Source organism: Trichechus manatus, unplaced genomic scaffold (genome assembly GCF_000243295.1).
Source record: "Trichechus manatus latirostris isolate Lorelei unplaced genomic scaffold, TriManLat1.0 scaffold00097, whole genome shotgun sequence".
In the NCBI taxonomy this organism is placed as follows: Eukaryota; Metazoa; Chordata; class Mammalia; order Sirenia; family Trichechidae; genus Trichechus; species Trichechus manatus.
Window position 1 is genome coordinate 7,938,992 of NW_004444033.1, and position 24,364 is coordinate 7,963,355.

The following is a 24,364-nucleotide window of genomic DNA, read 5'->3' on the forward strand; positions in this document are numbered from 1 at the left end:
AGTCAGCGGTGGTAGCCGGGCACCATCTAGCTGTACTGGACTCAGTCCGGTGAAGGTCTTGGTAGCTGTGGACAATTAGTCCTTTGGACTAATCTTTTTTGCTGACTATTGTTGGTTAACTTTTAATGATTATTGCCAAGTGCTTTTTTAAGAGAAAATAGCCAATTTTTAATGTCATTTGAGAGTTCTTTTATTGTCTTGCCGATAGATTGTATTATCAATTTTTTAAATTTTTACCAGTTGGATAGCTGATAAATAATATTTCAAAGGTGGTTTTGATGTACATTTTTTTAATTATGAGTGACATTAAACTTCTTTTAATTGGTTTGAAAATAATTTGTTATGATGTGTGGGATTTGCTTCAAATAATCTGGAGTGAGAGTGGTTAGTGAAACAAGATTAGTCATAAAATAATTCTGAAGCAGGATGATAGATAAAAGAGTAGTTCATTATAGTATTCTTTTTTTTATATTTGACATTTGCATTAATATAGTGTTCAAATAATGTATGTTTCCTTTTTAGTAAACAATTTATTTTTCTAGTATTTTGTTTATCTTTTTCTTGATTTGCAGAGCTTTTTATATATTAAGGAAACCCTGGTGGTGTAGTGGTTAAGTGCTGCAGCTGCTAACCAAAAGGTCAGCAGTTCATATCCACCAGGCACTTCTTGGAAATTCTATGGGCAGTTCTACCCTGTCCTATACGGTTGCTATGAGTCGGAATTGACTTGATGGCAGCAGGTTTGGTTTGGTTTGATTTATATATTAAGGAAATTCTTTTGTCTGGGTATTATGTATCACTTTTCTGCCCAGTTTATTTCTTTTGACTTTGCTTATGATATTTATAGCCATGTAGACAATTTGTTTTTATTTTTATGAGGCCATACTTATTAATATTTTGTTTTATGCCTTCTAGGTTTTTTGTAAAATTTAGGACTTTCCTACTTTGAGATTATAAATAAAATTTTCCAAACTTTCCTCTAGTACTTTTATAGTTTCATTCTTAATATTTAGATCCTTGCTACATCTAGAATCTGAAAGAGTGGTCCTTTACTGCTTTTGAACACACCACTTTTAACAGACGTAACCCATTCTACAGTGTATGGTAATAGACTGTACGCCCCTTTCATTTCTGCCTCCTGTGAATAGGGCGTGTAATTGTTAGTGTTAGCTGCATGTTTGCTGAATACTTCTAACACTGAATCATTTACTTTATAGTGATAGTTATTTTCAAGGTTGGTGTTTGCCTCATTTCCTGAAACATTTTGTTTTCTGGTTTTCAGTCTATGAAGGCTGTAGATTTATAGAAATACATTGAATTGTTCTAAAAGTTGGAAAAAATGTACTTAAAATTTTTTTTGGAGAACAAAACTCAGTATGAGGTCATACTGATGTAATAGGGCATTCTTATGAAGGTGGGTTTATCTGGGAGGAATCTCGTATAGGTCCCCGGGGCAAGTACAGTGCTTATGGAGAGAGAAATAAATAGCCCCATGATTCCTCTCAGACCTGTAGTGAGAGTCAGGCATGTGTTTCTTTTTCAAATAAGTGGCATTTCCTTTTATCTCTTCTTCCCATATTGGTTACTCTTCTTTAAGTATCTGAAATGCAGGACTTTGTGGAATTGGCCATTTTATTTTACAGAAAAGTCATTTAAGAGCAACTTTGAAGCAAGGTCAAGCGTTTGTCCTTGTGGCTTCCTGTAGCCATTCCCAAGCACTGCAGGTAGCAGCACCTGGACATGCTTGGAATCAGGAAGGGTCTAGATGTAATTTAGATGAGTAGTTAATTCGAATCAAAGCAAGCAGGAAGCAAGTAAATTTAACTTCAGTGATTATGATCCCATTTGATTAAATCTCTACTTTTGATTACACATATCAGTGAGAACATGCTTTAAATACACTGAACTATTAAATACTGAATGGTATGAATAGGATGAACAGGGACCTATAGAAGAAATTCCACTATTCTTCAACTAGGATTTATCTATCCCCTGCAGCTTTGCAAAATATTTTTAGAACAAATGAAAGGAATTAATTCTGTACATATGGGACTTATTACTCTAATTGTTAACTAAAATATACAGTTCATTATCATGGAAGGTAGTATTGGTCCCAAACCTATGTACTTTCTAGAAAGACTTAAGTACATTAATTGATAATAGCACCATAATAAAAAAAAACAAAACAAACCCATTGCCTTCAAGTCAATTCCAACTCATAGGACAGAGTAAAACTGCCCCACAGGGTTTCCAAGGCTGTAATCTTTAGGGAAACAGATTGCCACACCTTTCTCCCTTGGAGTGGCTGGTGGGTTCGAACTGCCAATCGTTTGGTTAGCAGCCGAGGGGCTAACCAAGGCACCTCTAGCTCTTCTGTAAACTTGAAGTTGGGCAGTTGCCTTTCTGGTTTTATATTGTTCTTTCATTATAGTCTCCAGAGAAAGGAACCTTGGCTGAATTGGGCCAGAGATCTTACTCAATATTACATTTCCTAAACCTTTGTTTTATATTTGGTAGAGTAAAAATAATCTGCTTTTGATTTGTTGTACATATTACAGCAGGTTCAAACTAGTGATTGGAACGCTTAAGGGGATAAGAGCTAAAACCTATTTCATGGATTGTTGGTAACCTTATGTAGTCTTTGTACTGCATCCAGGCCACTTCACTTGGCAGGTAGTGGGAGCTACCTCTATCTGTGCACACCATGTATTGATTGGTATCATAGTATAAAAGGTACCCCAAGCTCAAACTGACACCGAATCTTTTTCATTGCAAAAACAATCAAACAAAAAACGTTTGTGTCAGGTGAAATTCTACCTTGGTGTTGTGTAGGGATGGTGTCAGATCTGATTATAGCACCTTTGTGTTAATCTCAGGTGGCGTTTCCTATCTTCTGGCTCCTCTAGCTCCTGATGCATCCCCTTGTCGCAGTCCCTAATCAGATTGTACTCTGAGTTTGTAGGAGGTGAGGAGTTGCAACCTGATTTAGTGCAGGCACAGATTAAATGCCCAAGAAATTTGTTGAATGACAAATAAGAACAGGATGCAAAGAAGTTAATATTTTAATAAGAGGAAGTGATCTTTTTTTAAAAAAAAATTTGATCTCACTTCTACTCACAGTGAGATCTAAGGATCAGCAGCACAGATGTCACTTGAGAGTTAGAAATGCAGATTAACCCTGTGGGGGGTGGGTAATTAATCTCAGGGCGGGGCCCACAGGACTCTGCTCTAACAAGCTTTCCAGATGAATCTTATGCATGATAAAGTTTGAGAACACTCTTCATAACATCGCAGACCTAACAGAGTTTTGCACCTTTGTAGCATTTATGCTTTGCAGAGCAGTTTGCCATCTGACGTCTCACCTGAGTGAACCTCACCACTGGCCTCATCTGAGGTAGGGGCATTATTACTAATCCCAGACCTACCCAGGGAAAAGTGAACGCTGAAGTGCTTTGACAGTTTGCAAAGCTTGGTGGTGGTGGAATTAAAATTAGAAGGACTGCCTTCTACCCATGTAAGTTTGCCTTCTGGCTTATATCAAGATGATGTTCCTAATTCATTCCTGGAGCCTGATTTTGTTTTACATCAAGAGAAGGGCGTTCACATGTGTTTGCACTGACATATCCATTCCCACCTGTATCCCGTTGTATCAGTGGCAGGCCTATCAGAGACAGCCAGCCATGTTAAGAAGTGTGGTCACCAGCCACAGAGGAAGTGGCTCCTAATTAGCTCCCTTGAGAATCAAACTGATGACTTAGTTACCTAACCCATTCCTCTAGAGACCTGTACATTCTTGTACTAAGAATAATATACACCTGAGTACTCAGAGGAGTCCCTGGGTGGTGCAAGTGGTTAACATTCTTGGCTGCTAACCAAAAGGTTGGAGGTTTGAGTCCACCTATAGGCTCCTCGGAAGAAAGCCTGGTGATTTACTTCTGAAAAGTGAGCCACTGAAAACCCTCTGGAACACAGTCCTACTGTGACACACGGGATTGCCATGAGTTGGAATCGACTCAATGATAATTTTCTGGTCAAGTACTAAGAATATCCATCTAAAATCTTAACTTTAGTTATCTCGGGGAAGTAAATTTATGGATGATTTTTCCAGTGTTCCGCTGTGATCGCCTGTTATTGTTGTAATGGGAGAAAGATTTTAGAAAGAATGACACTAGTATGTTAATTCAAGAAAGAGGTCCTGGGTTTATTTTCTCATTTTAGTCACTAACTTGACAAACTTCAGAACTGGAAGTTCATTAGAGGTCTTCTGTCTAGAATTCAGGAGCTGAGGCTGACTTGACAAGGATGGAAGTGACTAGAGCCAGGATCCAGCCAAGTGTTCTTTTTATTTTTACTGTGCTTCATTTGATATTGCTAATAATGTTTTTCTGTTCTTTTCATAGTGCAGATGGAGAATTAGTCAGCACTCTTCAAATAGTAACTTCTTTTTACATGAAGACCGTTATTAATAAGTGGTGAAACTTATCACTGTCCCCTTAGAAGTAGGTATTAGATAACCTTGAAAATTGAATGGGATCTTTGCCCTGTTTGAAATGAAAAATTCCAACTCAGCTGAGCATATGAATAAAATGTATGAGATCCAGGCAGGTAATGCTAAGGCCATTTTTGATACGAAATAATTGATGATCAGTTGCTTTTGATATTCCATGTGAAACCTAAGCTCAGAACTCAGTATTTTCTTACCTTTTTGGGCATAGCAGTAAGAAAATATTCTGGGCTTGTTGCATTTGTCTGTCAGTGGGGAAATACAGAACCCTGATATTAAGGTCTCAGCAGATGAGTGGTAGAACAGAACTGATTTTCTACCTTGTGGCTGTCTTTGCTTTGTGATCAAGTAAGGCAGCTTCTTGGCTGCAAACATGGGTTTTCCAGCCAAATGACTAATTCAGGGTTCCCTGGATGTTAAATTTAGATTCAGATAGTCTTATCCGACCTTAAATATTGAATCTTTTTCACAGCTTGATGTAGCTTTACCCCATAGGCACTTCTTGCCTTGCGCAACTTTGACTATTCCTTAGCATTTTCTTATGCCTCTGCCTTTTTTTCCCCATGATGGCGCTTGAAGATGAGATAGGGACAGCTAGTAAGATAGGAAATTAGTCAAAGATCTGGGAGAATAACTAACCATTTGCTTACACCTATAAGAAAGCTTTTTGTAGAACCTGCCAGGTCCTGTCTCTTATGTAAAACAGATTTTATTGCAGTATTATTAAAGCTAACTCTGCATATAGTTTACGGCTTCTTTACGTTCTCATGTTTAGGTTGACAGGATTACCTTTTTGAAAGCATAGTTTATGTGAAATGTTTATTATGGGTTTCTAAAACCAGGAGATTATCAACTTTAACCCTTATTTCCTCACCATTTATCTGTAATCAGGCCCGCATCTCTCCCGTTCTGCTGGACTGGAGCTCATTCTTTCATTCAGCAGGTACTCATTTATTTTATATGTTGAGCATTATGACAAATACTGGAGTACAGTGATCAGTCAGACACAGTTTTTACCCTCAACAAGTTTATAGTCTAGAGAAACTGGAAGACAGGAGACTACTGCGGGGGCAGTTTTAATATCCAGTGAGAGATGTTATGGCCTGAGTTACCAGAATGAGCAGCAATGGAGGGAAGTAGGCCCATCCGGAATACTCTCATCTCCTTTTCTTCCCTCTAGACAGTAGGTTTTGAAGGTATAGAAAACAGTGTACTCTTAGTTCGCTTTTTTTAGTATGGGTTGAAGTACATTTTTGCGTTTAATCCTCACAATTTGTGATTAGGAAATTGTGATTGAAGAAGTTTGTAATTGAGGAACCTGAGATTCGGAGAAGTCCCATGATGTATTGAAAGTCCCTCGATTGTTTATGTGACATTGGTATTGAAACCTAGGTTTCTAATGTTGGAGCTTTATACTATACCACACTGCATACCAGGTTAATATTTTCTTTCACTAACTCTGATGCTTTATTGCATATTATTGCCTATTATGTGACTCCAGAAATAGCCAGTGGGGTGTGTGTGCAGATGAGTATGTGTGTGTATTATTTTTTTCTGAGAGGTAGAATCTGCAATTAATTAAATTTCTCATCTCTGAGTTCTTAGGCCTATTCCTGTAAGAGCCTTTTCTAATTCAATTCAGTTTAAAGAATCATCTAGTAATTTAATGATCCTGCCTGCTCTTTTGTCTTTTAGATTAGTGGTGAAAACCTTAAGCCTAACAGGATTTAGGCAGCAGAGCCAACTGCATTGTAATGTTTATATCTTCTTTTATTTACTTAATATTTTTTGGTAGGAGTGGGGTGGAGAAGGATTGTAGAGGGGTTTGTGTGTTTAGGTCATCTTTGTGTGTGTCTGCCACTAAAGGCAAATGCGTGTTTTCTCAGTCTAGCGCAGTAGAAGTGTGTATATGAATATTAACAACGTATTTCAGTTTATTTCTGGTAGCTTTAAATTGGCTAGACTAGTGCAGATTTATATCCTGTTTATGTGAGTGATTCTTAAACTTTTATTCTTTGATAACGCAGGGGAGAGCCGCCTTCTTTTTCAGAAGTGTATATGTTGGTGAGGAATGGTGTGCCTTTGAAAAGCATGTGATTGACTTCAGCTTCTTTTTTCCTATTAACCATTGTCTCCTCATCCCACTGCTGAGCTCAGTCTCCAGTGCTCTGCTGAAACCAGTCTTGCCAAGGTCACTGGGACCTCTTCCTTGTAAATGTGTCTTTACCTTACCTGACCTCCGTGGAGCCTTTGACTGTTGATACTGTCTTCTCCTTAGGATTCTAAAGTTTTCTTCATGGGTTCTGCCTTTCCCCTAGCTACCTCCTAACCAGCCTTTAAATGCTGCTGTTCCCTGCAGTGTTGTCTGTGGACCCTGCTCTTTTTACTCTGAGTGATCTCATCCTCTCAAATACTTCAACATTCCGTCTCCTAAGCTCCAGATTTGTGTATCGAAGTATCCAAGGACATAGCACCATAAACTTCACACATCTACATCTAAACCCAGCATCTCTCCTCCCAACTTTCTGTCTTCACTTTACATCTCTCTCTCTCAGGCAAGGTAACCATCGTCTTCATGGTTGCTCAGGTCAGAATCCTGAACTCTCCTGTCTCGGTAATATTTGCTCTCACTTCCACTACTTTTGTCCGTTTTCTTATTTGATCCTCTGGTAGCTCTGTGAGAGTCCTAGAACAGGTCTTAATTCCTACTTCAGTTATATAGATTGGGGCTGTCAGAGAAATTGAGAGAATTTCCATAATTAAAGGCTTAAGAATGTCAAGGTAGGGAAATGATGCAAATCTTACTTATGTATGAAGGAAAAACAAACAAGACAATGCATGAACCAAAAGAGAAAAGTTAATGCCCTCTGGTGGAGAGAATCAGCTTTCTCAATACTTCGATTTTTGAGACACCTGGTTCCTTTTTCACTGTTCTATATATATTTCCTCTTCACTGCAGAGGAAGTGGCCTCACCTGAACCACAGCTGCTGAGATTCTTTTATTAACAGCTGTATTGGGGTTTAATTCACTTACCATACAATTCACCCATTTGAAGCCTACAATTCAGTGGTATGTAGTATATTCCTAAGGTTGTACAACCATCACTACTATCTAATTCCAGAACATTTTTATCCCCCTAAAAGAAGTCCCATAGGCATTACCAGTCACCTCCCACCTTCTCCCCTCCCATAGCCCCTAAGTAAGCGCTAATGTGCTTTCTGTCTATAAATTTGCCTATTTTGTTTATTTTATATACATAGAGTCACACAATATGTGGTCTATTGTGCTTAATATTTTCAAGGTTCATCCCTATTATAGTATGTATCAGTACTTTGTTTCTTTTAATGGCTGTGTAACATTCCACTGAATGGATATGCCACATCTTGTTTATCCATTTGTCAGTTGGCTATGATTGCCACATTATAGGAATGGACCTGTCTTGGCCTTAAGCCTCCAGGACTGGCAGAGGCTTGTACTTTGTTAGCATTTTAGCAAAGGATTGCTACGTCCATGATGTTAGCAGATACGATTGGAAGAAAGGCCTGACTGTTTCTAAAAAGTCAGCCATTGAAAACCGTATGAAGCACAGTTCTACTCTGACACATGGGATCACCATGAGTAGGAAGTGATTCCACAGCGATGTGTTTTTTTTCCTAGTAGATGCCTTGGGTCCCATCTTAAACTTCAGTTCCCCACCGGTCCCTTTTCTAAATGGAACACTACCATGGTGTGGAGCGGCTCTTGTTTCACAAACCTGGCCTTGGCCATGAGAGTCAGGGTGCGCAGTCATGGAGCTCAGTGCCCCCAGGTTTTCTGCCTTATTGCTGGTTTGTGGGACTGTACCTGGAACTTCATGCCATTGGGAAGTGGGGACCCATACCAGTGGGGACCTGTACCAGTGTGCCCTCAGGCTTCTGAATGTCAGGGAGCAATATGAGTCCAGCAAACTTGAGAGTATAGCATAAGGTTAGGAGGGTTTAATTGTGTCGAGTAAGGACCTTTGGCAACCTAACTGCCATCATGGCAGAAAATAACTGCAATTTTCGTGCCAGGAGAGTACAAAGAATATAAACTTAAATAAATTTACCTTTGTGAAAAGTTACTGTATCGTCCTTCTTTTTCTTAGTTTGCTTTATGCCACTGAAAAATACATTATGATCTGTGAATTGATATTTGGGAACCACAGGCTTATAAACTCAGCATAAATCTGAAAAGTAGTACTTTCACTTAATCAGTTAATCACTCTGTGTGATGCCAGATAACTAATTTTTAACAGATTATTTGCCCCCACTGAATTGACTGTTTCAGCTGTTATGTTTGGATGCATCTTTCCGTGCTTTGCTCTTCTCTCTACTGATACTTGGGTTGGTTCCTGCTAACACAGGTGGGGAAGGAGAAGCCTTTTAGGTGTATGTGAGTGTAAATATGAACTAACCTTTAAAAGATAAAAAAAATTAAAAATGTCATTCAAAGGGGCAGAATGGGTCCTGTTTACAGATACAGTGTGCAATTTTTAGATTATGTATGCACATTCTAGACTGGAAGCAATACCTACGTTTCTATAGATTCTGTCTCATCTAAGTTACAATGTCAAATAGATATGAGGGTTTTATCATAAGATAGTTATGGGCTGTCACATTGGCACATTAATTAGAATAATTGGACAATAAAGAAGCCATAGGAACAGATAATATGCTATACATTTTGATGAACTTGTACTTATAACCTCTTATTTATGGTGGTAAAATCTTGTTAACTGACACTGCTGACAAGCTCTCTTGCTTTCCTTTTCTCCTTTCTGCATTGGCTTATAAATTTTTTTGGGAACTGTGACTCAAGAGCCACAAAATAGACAGTAAAGTTCACATTCCAAGATTTTCTATAGTTGTTCATGATAAACACGTTAAATTCATTCAGCAGGTATTTGCTGATCACTGTCCTAAGTGCTCTGAAGTATACAAAGGTGTCTAATGCAGTACCTACACTGAAAGACTAATAATGGAGAAGGAAGGTAAAATATTTAGAACATATATTAATAAATGTGATAAGTTCCTTAAAGGTGAGGTGAGAGCCTGTGCAAGTTCAGCGGAAAGGGATGATTCCAACTGGGTTATCAGTGACGCAGGAAGGCTCAGTGGCCGAGGGATTAATTTGCATCCATGGCATAAAGCTGGGAGCTATCTCTAAATATACATCTACATTTGAGGACTGTAGTGAGAGGTAGGGGGCTAAATGCACTGACATGGAAAGCAACATTTGTTCTAGGCCCAGCTCCCTTTCAACCTCATTTTATGTCCTTGAGTATATAAAATCAATGTAATAGTATGTGTCCAGCATGTCTGACTATGATGAATGAGATAATGCGGATGCTCCCTGTGGTGAAAGTCAGACTGCTTGGCATGTGTGCATTTTTTTCAGGCAACTTAGGCCTTTGAGTGGTAGTAGGCACAGCTTTTCATGATAAAAGTTTAGTATCCTTGCCATACTGCCCAATTTATTGTCATGGACTAGCACGTTCTCTGTAGCATCTGAACTGTTGTCTGAAAAATGGCCTGAATTCCTCGGAGAAAGTGCCAAATGAATACAGTGTAGTAGTATTGTAATCACTGAAATATATTAAAAAAGAAACAAATGTTTATTAAGCTGCTGTTGCTGGTCTGGGTTCTTTATAATTGAGTTTCACATTTTTATATTATTTGGATTTTATAGCAAAGGAAAGTGAGGCTCAGATAAGCTAAGAAAAGTTGCTTAGATCATACAACTGTTTGAGATCAAATCTACCATTTATGCTAATGTTTGACATCATAGGATGCTACTTAGCTTTAGTTTTTTAATTTTTTTCTGGAGGCCAGAATAAACTATCTGCATATATGTGTGTGAGTGTAAATTTTCTTTATTATTATTACTATTGTTTTTTTATCACAAGGTTACTTCTAGAACTGCTGGAGTTACTGTTTGACAAGTTCAATGCCGTAGCCGCTGCACACTCTGTGGTCCTCGGGTATCTGCAGCAGACTGTTGGGACTTCCCTGACTCAGCAGGAAGAGATCAAATTGTATGACATGGCAGACGTGTGGGTGAAGATCCAGGATGTCCTGCAGGTAAGACCCTTTTGCAAAGGGTGTCATGGTGACTCAGAATAACAAAAAATAATAAAAAACAATACCTAAACTTTTACCTTAAGGATCATAAACAGGTTGAGAACTAATGCTTCCATTTAAAGGAGATGCTGCTGATGTTGTGAACTTCTACCAGAGATCTTAAAAAGACTTTTTAACAGACTTTTTTTTTTTGCCAGACTTATAAATAGGAACAGATTCTCAGTATGTAGCTAGCGGTGATGTTATAGCATTTGGTCTGTCTCTTGTAATGTTCTTTAAGTCAGTGGAGTTAGTTATGTACTAAGGTGGTAAATATTAGAGTGTTCTTGAACACTGTTTTATAAACATGTATGTAGCTTAATTGGCCATTTCCCAACTGTCTACTTTTGCATATATGGGGTTAAATAACAGGTCAAGAACATAAGAATAGATCTCTAAGGTATAAATGGATCACTGTGATTAACTTGAAAACCCTGGTGGCGTAGTATTTAACTGCTGTAGCTGCTAACCAAAAGGTCGGCAGTTCAAATCCACCAGGTGCTTCTTGGAAACTCTGTGGGGCAGTTCTCCTCTGTCCTATAGGGTCACTGTGAGTTGGAATCGACTCGAAGGCAATGGGTTTGGTTTTTGGTTTGGTGATTAATTTACTCTGTGGAGGAATGATATTACTGTTTGGTATGAAGTTGCTGAGATAGTACTTAGAAATCGTATTAGATTTTCTAAGTGCCAGGAGAATATATTTGATTTGGCCATTGAAAAATTAGAAATACAATTAAGAGTTAGCTGAAGCAAGTTTGACAAAGCTGAATAGAAGTGACTTGGTTAGCTAGTCCCTACTAATATGAAAAAAAGTAAGTATATGTAGGGAATTGAAAAATGTAACTATGTAGGAATGAAATTACTTGCATGGCAAATAGGAGCCTTTGCAGGAAAAAATAAATCATGCATGCAAATTGCAGTTATTTCTGAGAGTATAGCGTGCCCCTTGTGAATTGAATGATTGATTCTTGGTTATTCATTAATTAGACATTTTTTGGTACAGTCTATGTGTTTTATTGAATGACTTAATAGAGAAATGTGAGTTGGAACCAGGGCTTCGAACAGGTTTTTCCCAGTTAAGTCATGGTCAAGGAAGCGAAAATGGAACAGACCCAAATTTTCAAAATTTGAGTGAAGCAGAACAATAACCAGAACTGGAAAAATTACAGGTTGAAGCCCTGCTGGAAACTATCTCCCTCTTAGAAAACACAGGTAGCAGATGCATTGCATAGTAACCAGTTTTCTTGTCTGTTGCATTTTGAGTAGAGTCAGAAACAGGGGTATCCTGCTCAAAGACGGTGGCCGAGTGTGCTGCTTTGAATGTGTGTCGCTCTCCACAGTCCTGGCCATAATCCAATTTCCCACATCAGGCTCTTGAAAGGGCTCACTACGCCTCTTCCAAGTCTCCCATTCCAGGACTTCGACCCATAATTTTTCCCATTACAATTATTGTTCTGGATCACCCAAATTTTAAAACTTAAGATCTGTTCTGATTTTGCTTTGTCGGCCATGACTGAGCCAGTTTGAACTGGTTCGAAGCACTGTTGGAACTATATTCCCTGAGTTTTGTTTACTGCTATGCCAATAACCATGTGCCTGTATTAGGCACTTGATGAGTATTTGTGTATTGAATAAACTTATCTTTGTGGCTCAGAGGCTGGTTATTTAACTTCCTTGTATCTTGGTTTACTGATCTGTCAAATGGAAATGATATGTGCTTTACACGTCATATGTTTAAGAATGAAATATGATAATGGATTTTAAAGTTATTTAAAAATTAATTAGGGACTTCAGCTTCTGGGCGTGATGATAAGTGATGATGATCCTCCTGTAAGCGAATGTTAAAACCAGATGGGGTATATGAAGCAGCTATTTTCAGACAACACAGGGCTGTAATCCTAGAGAGATGGAAACACCTGAGGTGAGCTCCACATTCTTCCCAGCGTCCTGCTTGAGGGCACTTTTCAAACCATGGCAATGGGAAGTGATGCCAAACTAAGAGCTGCAGAGGTCTCTGTGGGCAGAGGAAGCTGAGATAGGAGCCTGGAGCTGTGGAGGCAGCTGGAATTTGTGGATTAGGGTACTGGAGAGAAGGCAGTTGCACAGAGATGTTGTTTGTTGTTGAGTGCCGTCGAGTCAATTCTGACTCATAGCGACTCTATATGACAGAGTAGAAGTTCCGCATAGGATTTCCTAGGCTGTAATCTTTATGGGAACAGATTGCCCGGTCTTTTCTCCTGCAGAGTGGCTGGTGGGTTCAAACTGCCAACCTTTCAGTTAGCAGCCCAGTGCTTAACCATCGTGCCATCAAGGCTCCTTTGCACAGAGATGGAGCCCCAGAAATGTACAGAGCCCCATTGTGCCTTTTGTCAAATACTAACCTGCATGGGCCAGTCCACAAGACCTACTGGAAGACTGTGAGCTGATGGAAGTTCTAGAAGTTGCATAATGCTGGCAAATGTTGGAGTTCAGACCACAGTGAAGACAACTTGCTGAATGTCCTGTGCTTTCAGCTCTGACCTCAGGAAGGTCATTCTTTAGCAATAGGGGTGATCCAGACCTAGAGTAGGAGCCCTGGTGGTGCAGTGATTAAGTACTCGACTGCTAACCAAGAGGTCGGCGGTTCCAAGCCACCAGCTGCTCCACAGGAGAAAGATATGACAGTCTGTTCCATAAAGATTACAGTCTTGGAAGCCCTATGGAGCAGTTTTACTGTGCCCTACAGTGACCGGTCACTGTGAGTCAGAATGGACTTGAGCGCAGTGAGTTTGGTTTGGTTTCTCTAGACCTGGAAGAAGGGTTACTCTGGATCCCTCGGAACAAAGTCTCTTTAGTATGAGCCTGATCCATCCATAAGTTTACTGCTTGCCAATGCAAAACTCACTGTATAGAAGATAGCATAAGTCACATTCTCAAAAACATAACATTCACAGTGTCCAGCAGATAATTATTATACTTGTGAAAAAAGCAGGCAAATGTGACTCATAACTTGGAGAAAAAAGTCAATAGAAACGAATATGTGAAATGAGAGATTTACCAGCTAGATCGCATACTGCCGAAGAAAGGATCATGAACTGAAGGAGCAGAATCTGACTCTGACAAGGTTATAAAATAATTTCTGAATATGTTTTTATAGTCACTGATATTTAGTTAATTTGAACTAATGTTCTAAATTCAAAACAACTTTTTTATATAGTAGGTCCCTATTTCTAATGCTATTGCGAAGAATTAATTACGGTTATGAACAAAGTAAGATATTATGTCTTCCTGAAAAATATTTACTTATTTGGATTTGTCAAATGTACGTAATTCCCAGACGTTTGAAAACAAAACCTATGATCTCATATTAAAAATGATTATAATAAACTAAGGTGCTTTAGGTTCCATCAGACATTTAACATGTGTTTCTGGCTTATTCAACAAGTTATCTGGTTGATTCCTGTTATTCACAGTGGTTATGTTCTGTAAAGTCCCTGTGAACACTGAATTAGTGAATACCAAGCCAGCCGTGTCTTACCTCAGCTGGGAATGTGCACATCTTAAGTGATCGTGGAAGTGCTGCAAGTATTGATTTTGAGGTTACAAATAAATTTTAGTGAATAGGTGAATTTGCTAATATGGAATCCTCAAATAATGAGGATGGACCACCGCTTTCATACATGTGGTTTCTCCTATCTTCATGGGATAGAATGACTTATTATTTTTTAAAATGTCTTTATTGAGATGGAGTTACGTACTATAAAGTTCATCCGTTTAACAGAGAATTCCATGGCTTTTAGCATACCTATTGAGTTGTGCAACCATCACCAGAATATCATTTCTTTTTATTTTTTATTACGCAAGCAACTTATGATCATTACTAAAAAAAGAGCAAAATACAGATGACCAAAAAGAAAAGAGTAATTGTTATTCCAGTACACAGAAATAAAATCTTTGAGCATTTTGTTAACACCATAATATAATTTTAGAACACTTTCCACACTCCACAAGAAAACTGGTGCCCATTAGTAGTCACTTCACATTCCTTTCCCCACTCCCCCCAGCCCTAGGCAATCACTCATGTACTTTTTGGAAGTGGCTTATTTTTATTGTGGATCCATGGTCTTCATTCACTTAGTTTTCGTCAGTATAGGTGAGAGGAATTTTACAGTTTAAGAGAAAGTAAACAAGATGTCCTTAAGATACTAAAAAGATATAAATTATGTGTTGTATCTTTTAGTAACTTGTAGTCCCCAGATCATACACTTGACAGTACTTTTGCTATTTCATGTCAATGCATGCATATACTGTTGTCATAGCTCTGTGACAAACAAAAAACATGACAGTGATCCAGTGATCCAGGTGAGAGGTCTGCCGTAGACGTAACAGCAAACTTCCGGTCTTGTGTTTAACTGGCTTGAGGTCAAGATGTGGCAACATTCTTTGCCTTTTACCTCTCTTTCTCTTCCTCTGTTTTTCTCTGTCTCTCACTTATCTAGTTTTTTGCCCCCATCTTTTCTTTTTTTAATTAAATATATGTTTTGGAAGAATGACTTAATAATGTCTTGAATTAATCTATGTCGTTTCATAACTGCCTATTCTACTAATATTTATTACTAACCCATAGGTTTGAGATTAAAGCATTTTTAAATAAGAGGTTCATCTAAATATTTAAAAATTGTTTTTTAGGTTTCTATCTTCTCCAACGCCCTCAAGTTTCTTTCAGGTTACATGTTGCTGAGTCGTATTAGGCTGTACACCTAACAACAGCGAGGGGTTTGTGAATTTTTTTTTTTTTTTAGACTAATGCCTTTTGAAGCTGGCTACTTGTTAGATTTACCTATTTTGGCTCCATTGCTAGCCCCATCCAAGGCCTTCTGAATGAGAATCTCTGTGGATAAGGACTCGATTCTGTGTTTTTAAGCTCCTGACATGATTCTAATGTATTTGCTTAGGATCCTGTCTTGGAGAACCTTTGCTTTGGGCCAGTGGTTCTCAAAGTATGTTTCCTGGACCACCAGCATCAGCATTGTTGCTGTTTGTTGTTGGTTGCTGTTGAGTCGATTATGACTCGTAGCAATCTCATGGGACGGAGTAGAACTTCCCCATAAGGTTTTCTTGACTGTAATTTTTATGGAAGCAGATTGCCAGGTGTTTCTCCCGCAGATCTTTTAAAGACTTGAGTGGAGTTCCTGGCGGACGCAAACGGTTCAGTGCTTGACTACTAGCCGAAAGCTTGGCGGTTCAAACCCACCCAGAGGCACCTCAAAAGACAGGCCTGGCAAAATCTGCTTGTAAAAGGTCACAGCCTTGAAAACCCTGTGGAGTGGTTCTACTCTGCACACATGGGGTCGCCATGAGTCGGATCAGCTCAGTGGCAACGAGCACAGTAACAAAGACTTGAGCAGTGTTTCTTCACTGGAACAGGGGCTTTCCCTGGGAGGCAGAATCCATCCTTTAGTCGGAAGGCTCATTTGTCTCAGCATGTTTGTGTCTGGAGACAGAGAGTGAGGAGACAGTGCTCTAGTTATCATATAACACGGTGTCGTAGCTTTCTCCTGGTGTCAGCCTGCGACCACACACTGTTGCACTCCTTTTTTCAGTTTTACGCTCTTTCTGAAACTGCGATAATAGAAGTACATGTTTTTGCCCTTCTGAGCAGCAGCAGCACCTTCCAAAATGTCACCTACTTGGTGACATGCCTGTCAAGCTGATGGCTGTACATTTTCATGTGCATAAGACCAAGGTACAGTAGAAACACGAAGCCTTCCATTTCTTGTTGAGCTCTGCATACCAGAGGAATTAAGGGGGTCACATTGAGCCAACCATCCCCTAGATGTTGTGCTTCTGGAAAACTCGTTTACGAACGTCTCATTTAAAAATAAAAGTGTCCACTTAGCCATCTGTTGGCCTACACGGGTATCCCCTCTCTGTGCTAAGCAGTGTTCTGCAGATGGGGGCAGTGGGTTCTGATAACACCATTTACCACTGCAGTGACACCCTGAACAAGTCACTTCACTTTTTCGTGCCTTGATTTCTTTTCCTGAAGATTAACAGACACAGAATGTAAAATCATTTTACTTTTGTTCACTGCTACATAAATGTTTAAATGGTGATAAAATTAACCTCATGCAGAGAGAACCTGAGGTTGGCTGTTAGGTAAGAAAATCCACAGATATTATTGGTACTGATCCATGACGTGGAGGGGATTTTCAAGGAGACAGATGTAATTTCTATTTTGAATCCAAATCTGAAACTAGGTTATTCTTAGGTTTTGTTGCGTTCGATATTTTGGTTAGCTCAGGATTCCGTACCTTTAAAGTAAAATGAGCTTTTCCCAGTGTTCCAGGCCAGATAACTTGTGAGATTATTCTTGCAGCAATAGTTTTTTCTTCATTTCTCAACCTTTAAAACTTTTTTATAGTCTCTGTTTTGGGTGGCATATTGAAGTCATGTTGTCAGCTGGGCTATTAAATCTCCAGAAAGGTATTTGCTCTTAGATTTTTGTGTTCTATTTTCTCAGTGGATAATGAATAATACTGCTCAATGAGCAGAATTAAATTAACATTTGAAAGTTAAAATTCTTCTTCTAAACTGGGGTCTGTTTCTGTAGCACCGGGACTTTCCCTGGCTTCTTTCAAGTTCATGACTAATGCGTAAAGCGGGAACTGATGGGCTGCGCCAGGCGCAGTACACGACAGGTTAGAGTGTGAGGGTGTTTAAAGCCCATGGAAGCCTGGTGTGCATGTCAGTGGACATCTTTGTACACTTGGCCAAACTTCAGGAAATAGTAGTGTGGTGTGGGATACCCCAGATTAGGCAGATCTGTTGGAAAGTTCTACTGTCCTTAAATTCCTGGTGACCTAGGATGGGTCTACTTGGGCCTGATTAGATAGAAATTATGGGTAGGAATGACAGGTCTTCCCTCCAACCCACCATGTCAAAGCTTTTCTCCTTCTTTTGTTTTGGCTGAGATTTTAGAGGATGAACTATTAAAAGCCAAGTGCCCGTTGGACTTGTGCTCCTAGTGCTGCTTTACGTGTGCTTAAGAGGGTTGTGTGCTTACAGGGTTTGGTGCACCTGCATCAGAGCAGGGAACCAAGAGACCATAATAATGGTGGTAATTAATGGTCATACGTGAAATAATGTGATGTGGAGAGCATCATTTATGTGTTTTGAGTGAAATTAGAGTGACTGACATGACTTCACTGATGTAGCTCTTGCCCACCTGAGAAGATTTTTAGAGCAAAAATACTTAATATTTTCCTGAATTGGTTATACTTCCTTTTTTAAAAAATATTCTTTCTCTTAAACCTTTTCTGATTGTGGAAGCAATGTGTAAGTGTGTCTGAATTCTTGAACTATACTCATAGTTTTTTGCTTTGGTTATTTATTGCTGCATACCAAATTACCCAGAAACTTAATGGCTTTAAGACAACAACCATTTTATTTGCTCACAACTTTGAGAGTCAAGAATTCAGGCAGGGCTCAGCTGGCCAGTTTTTCTACTTTGCATGGTATTGTCTGGCGTCATTCACTTGGCTGCACCAGCTGCAAGTTGGGCTGGGTCAGAAGGTCCAAGAAGGCTTTTCTCACATGTCTGGCACCTTAGTGCTTCTCCACATGGCTCCCCTCTGTCCATTTGACCTCCTAGCATGGTGGTCTCCAGGCGGTCGGACTTCTTACGTGGTAGTGGCTTCTAATCGGGAGCATTCTGTGTGGGGGAGGCTAGAGATCTCTTAGGCCCAGCCTTGGCTATCACATAGTGTCACATCTGCTGCCTTCTGTTGGTCAAAAGGGCCAACCCAGGTTCAAGTGGAGGGAAAGTAGAGTCCATTCAGTGAGAAGAGTGGCGAGAATTTGGAGCTGTCTCTACTCCACCACAACTTTTTGTGGTTTGTAGGTTTGCTTTTATAGATCCACCAGAGTCCAACACTGGTGTGAGGTTATTATTGCTGGGTCTTTGTCACAAGATAAAGATGAGCATTTTACTCCTGTTTACTGCTCTCGATTGGTTAGAAAGTATTTAAATGATTACCAGGCTCAGAAAAAGTTACCAATTTGGTCATATTAACACAAAAACCATTAAAGACACATTTAGGAAAATACAAGTCCTTTAGGAAATTGCTTTGTTCAAGTGACTTTATGAAAAATTCTTAGAGTGATTATACTTTGTTTATCTGTTAGTCTCAGGCACTGAAATGACTTCTTCCATCTTAGTAATCTCATTGATCTTTTTGTTATCATTTGTCATGATACTGCCTCCCTGGTTATTATTTGTCATAATACTGCCACCCACCCCCCTGCCATTTTAGAATTGGGGAAACTGAGATAAAAGTTTTAAATCATGTGTTTAGCACCAAAGAGTCAAGTGTAGAACTTAGCTTACCCAAGCTTCCTGTTTTAATTTTTAAGTCAGTGACTTACAAGCCCAGTTTCGGTTATACTTTAGCATCTTGACATTTAACTTAAGCAATTCTATGATATTCTTTTTTTGTTGATTCATTTAGTGAAATGATTTTAGTTCACATATTTTTAAATGAAGATTTTGTGTTGAGGAATATGTCAGTAATTACTAGGCAGTTTACTAAATGTGTGTATATGTAGAAGTGTATTTACACCTATACGTGTTACTGCATTATTTTCGAATTAAGATTCAGAATTTCACATTTAAAGGAACAGTGGTCACTGAATAGAGATTTACTTTTTCTCTTCTAAAATACCAAAGAGTTTTGTAAATGCATCAAGATCGATTTGACCCTATAGGGTCAAGGGAATTAAGGTCGTTTCATGGATGTCTTTAGCAGCGGCCTCAGTCTTCTTTCTTTCTGTGAAGCGCTGCTGTGCTGTGCAGGACCCAGATGCCATGGTTAAGACATATCTGCAAGGTGTTCTGGTGCAGATGTCAGGGTCTCTTCTAGACATAGGTGTGAGCTGGTCAGTGAAGTCTACTGTTTTCTGTTGTATTCATCAGGTCAGTCACAGTTTTGTCATTGCCACTGTCTTAAACTGAGTTCTCTAGAGGAGCAAAACCATAGAGAGAGAGAGATTTCAAGGAAATGGCTTATGCAGTTGTGGAGACTGGCAGGTCCCAAATCTGTAGGTTAGACGTCAGGCCGGAGGCTCCTCCTGACTCTCATGGTTGCAGAGGTTGACGAACCCCAAATTGACAGGTCAGACGGCAGGCTGCTGGCTCACATCCCAAGAACCAGAGGTCAGAGGATGACAAGTCGTATGCAGGATTGAGAGAGGGCGAGCTTTCTCAGAACATCTGTATGCATTGGATGGAGGCCATACCCCCAAGGAAACTCCCCTTTCAACTGATCGGCTGCTCACATCAGATCACAAAATGGAGGACGATTGCATAATATCTGCCAAACCACTGAGAATCATGACCTAGCCAAGATGACATAACCTTAACCATCACAGCCACTATCTTGAAACAGTGATTCCTTGTCTGGGGTGCACAATCAGAATGACCTGGGGACCCCACTCTGGGGAGTCTGCTTCAGCAGGATCCTAACCAATTCTAATGCACACTCCTGGTTAGGCAAATACTATTGGTTTGGTCATGTTAAAACCAAGGCCATTAAAGACTCTCTTAAGGCATGGGAGAAGTTTTCAGAAAGTGAATTTAATTTAATTATGAGAGTTATATTACTGTAGAACACTTAAGAGAGTGTCTTTGTGCTGTAAAACAAAGCAAATGATGATAGAATGTTGAAATTCTGTACAGATGGAAAATGCTTTAATATACACATATTTTAAAGGGAAAAGAAAACCTAAACAACTATGCTGTAATTGATTTCCGTTTTCAGATTTTTTCCACTGTATTTCAAGTAGCAGTCCAAAGGTAGCACACACAGGCATTTCTTATTTCTGACCTGGATAATAATTGAGAGTGCTGACAAGCACGTTGTTTCATCCAAGAGTTCTTTTTTGGATTAGAAGCAATTATAGCAGAATGTTAAGAATTATTGTCTGTTATTAAGGAAGGGGTTTTTTCTAGATTTCTCCCCATGCCCCCCTCATTTTTCATCTGTATGAATTTTCTGAATTTCTTATTAGTGGGAATTTGTTGTTTTTCTGTTGGGAAAAATATTTCTTCTGTTTTTACATGTTCCTTTTGTTTATTTAAAAAGAATAACCAAGCAGTTACAGAACCATGCAGAGCAGGTTATGGCACCACGGAAAAACGTTCAGTGTGCACACAAGCGCGAGAGGAGGCCACAGAAGGAAGAGGTCAGAATGGGTTAAAGCAGCTGAGTTCATGGACACAGTGGGGCCTGGCATGTTTTAACATGGTCAGGACTGACTATATAATGGGAATAGTATTATAGAGAATTGAGAGAATGGATGTTCTGTTTGTTCGCTTTTTTTTTGGAAAGTATCACACACATACCCAAAATAAAATTGAATTATTTTGGGTCATCTTTGAATAATAGATGGGGCAGTTTGGACTTGGCTGTGTAGGCAGTGGGCTGCCATGGTAGTTTTTTGTTTTGTTTTTTTATTGCATTATGGGCAATGTCAATCTTGTTCAGAAATAGAAGAGTATGATGAACCCCCGGGTCCCCATCATTTCACCAGTTTCAACAGTTATCAATTTTCCTCTCACCCCTACCCACTTCCCTTCTCTCTTATTATTTTGGAAAAGTCCTAGAGCTCATATTGTTTCATCCATAAGTATTTCTGTGTGAATCTCCAAAAGATAAGGACTCTTTATTAAAAAAAAAAAAAATAACCATACCTAAAAACATAATTCCCTTAATATTATCAAATATCCAATTAGTGTTCAAAATTCCAGTTATTTCAAATGTCTTATTTTGATATTTTTTCCAGTTAGTTTGAATCAGGATCCAAGTAAAATTTAAGTATTTCAGCTTGATGGATACATTTCTTAAACTCTTTTAATCTGTAAAATTTCCTCCCATTTCTTATATTTTTAACCCTTTGAAATGTATTTAAGAAACCAGGCCCTTTGTTCTATAGAGTTTCCCACAGTCTGGATTTTGTCGATTGCTTCTGTATGGTGTCATTTACTATTTATTTTTGCCCTGTAACTTTCTGCATGCATCTAGAGACTTGAGCAGATTTAAGATTGGTTTGTGTGCGTGCACCTGTGTGTGTATGCACAATTACTTCACAGGTGATGGTGAAGTGGTGTATATATTTATATATATATTTTGATAGAGGAGTAAAATGATGAAAGTGGTGTTTTTTATCTGGCAGCAGTGTGCAAAATGAGTTGATGGGGAAGGGAAATGGCTGGAGAAATACCAGTTAGAAGGCAAGTGCCGTCACTACAGGAAGGGAAAGCAACTGGACTAGGGCCATGAAGACCAGAGGCAGAGATTTTTGGAGAGCTTTTGAAAGAATTCTCAGAGCCTTTCACCACTGACTTTCAGAAATGAAAGAGAGGTCTGAGACAAGGTGAAGTGATTGGGAATTAGGATCAGGAAGATGATGCTTTGCACGTGTTCAGTTTGTGGTGCTGGCAGGATATCCCTGGAGAATTGTGTTACCGGCAGCTAGAGACGGAGCGTGGGAGAGTCAGAGAGAGGCTAGGGCAGGTGATAGAAATTTAGGGATCACCAGCCTGGGGATAACAGCTCAAGCTGTACAAATGGACTGCTCAGAATAATTTATGAGTGTAAAAGTAAAGTGAGAAGTACTTTCCTAAAGTGGATCATCAGCTCACTGAGTGCTCCATAGTGCCACAAGCAGCATGTTAGATGGTCCCGAGAGATGGGAGTTCCTTCTGCTCCTCTGTACTTTTGCATTTTTTTTTGTCGTGTGTGGGTGATGCGATGGCCCATTTTTGAGCAGGACCCAAATGATGTTCAGGTCAGAAGCTGATCTTTCAGAAGCTGGTGATTCCTTAGGGGATGTGGACAGACAACTTCAAGAGGAAAGTACAAGCCGGTGTTAACAGGTCCAAATGTGAGCCTGGGTTGGAGGGAAGAAGCAGAGCAAACAGGACAAAAAGACTCTCAGGATAGCCATACTACAAGGCCTTGGAGTTAGGGTAACTTGATATTCCAGCTTTGTGTACTTTATTTCCCTCTTCATCCCTGCATGAGCCAGGCTGACCTTCACCATGACTGAGAACTGATTGATGAGGTGGAGACAAGGAGTTTCCTGATAGCTCATATCCATTAGAACTACAGGGCTTGTGCTTAATGAGAAACTACAAAAAACTGTATATAGTCATAATAAAGTCTTTCCTAAATTCAGAATGCTAAGACCATGTGTTAGTCAGAGACATCTCTCTCTCTTAAACTGTTTAACAGCATCGTATTCACCCACTTGTCTTTTATGTGTACTTCTGCATAGTTGTAGAAGGATGGACAGAATACTGTTTCACTGTCACATCTACACCTAAAATACACGCAGGTATTGAAAAAAGGTTCTGTGCCCTTCTGCTCAGGGTATTATCTTCAAAATCATTAAAAAAAATTTTTTTTTTAGCCTCAGTAAGTTTATATAGCAAATTTTATAGTGCTCAAAGGTGCAGATGATTTTTTTTTTTTTAAATAGTTCTGGGCTTCCCAGAAGTAGTTCTTGTGTTGCCAAAGAGTTGTGTCCCACAAGTGAGCGGCATGGGCCTTTTTTGATTGGCGACATAAAAGGGTTTTGGAAATACACAGGGAACAACAACAAAACCTCTCTGAGTTTTTTCATGGGTATGACCCATGTGAGGATGAAGAGCACTGCCACCAAGTCAACTGCAGCAGATGACGAAAGCGCAGCCCGGAGTAGCCAGGCTCGCGGGCGTGATCAATGACAGCCTGCTAGATGTGTGCTAGCGACGTGATATGGCAACGAAAAAGGCCAGCGCTATTTTTGGCTCTGCTGCACAGACCAACATCTCATCCCAGAGCTGGGCTGATGAGCCCCTTCCACCCAGCACGGTGGGGCGGCATCTGGGGTGCTGCCTGGAGCGTGGGACACGTGTGCACCAGAAAGCTAGACACGTGGGTGGGAGTCCCAAGCAAAGCATCTGCAGTGATTAAGGCGTTCAGATGAGGCACGTTTTGGTGCTTTTTAGAGGAAATGGCATGTTTAGGAATGAGCGGGGAAGCAGAGAGATGTTAACCTTTTCCAATATAGGATGATGATGAAGAAATATCGTCATTGTGAAGTTAGTCACTCAGGAGAGAGTTACGGCATTGGTTTAATAAAGTGCACTTGAGAGGAGTCACTCAAGCATTTACACAGGTAGCAGGTCACCAAAACGGGGCTGCAAGACAAAATCAGCTGAGTACTTGTTTATTGTTAACTCTTTTTATCAAGGGACCAAAATTGGCAGTGTCTTCTACAACGGGAAAGGAAACCAAGATACTGATAGGTAATGTAGGTCAGTGACTTTTGATTGGACATTCAAATCCAAGTATTAACACTGGGAACACTGGGTTAAGACCTGACAGTATTTTTTTTTAATTTTTTTATTGTACTTCAGGTGAAGGCTTACAGAACAAATAGTTTCTCATGAAACAGAAATACACATGTTGTTTTATGACATTGGTTAACAACCCCACAACATATCAACCCTCTAAATTCTCAACATTTTTTTTTTGGTGAAAATGCACATAGCCAAAGATACACCATTTCAAAAATTTCTACATGCACATTTCAGTGACATTGACTACGCTCTTTGAATTCTGCTGTTATTCTCACTTAAGATGAAGGCTTACAGAACAAAATAGTTTCTCATTTAACAGTTACTACAAATGTTGC

The 24,364-nt window shown here is 39.4% G+C and overlaps 1 protein-coding gene across 5 annotated transcripts in view; it reads left to right on the forward strand.

The window, feature by feature from the left end:
• The window catches only part of EXOC4 (exocyst complex component 4), an 830,578-nt gene that overhangs the window by 96,382 nt on the left and 709,832 nt on the right, over positions 1-24,364 (forward strand). For all 5 annotated transcript variants that reach the window (XM_004382687.2, XM_023737127.1, XM_023737128.1 and 2 more), the window contains exon 7: positions 10,432-10,606. In XM_004382687.2, the coding sequence (XP_004382744.1) occupies positions 10,432-10,606 (175 nt within the window). The remainder of the gene's footprint in view (positions 1-10,431; positions 10,607-24,364) is intronic.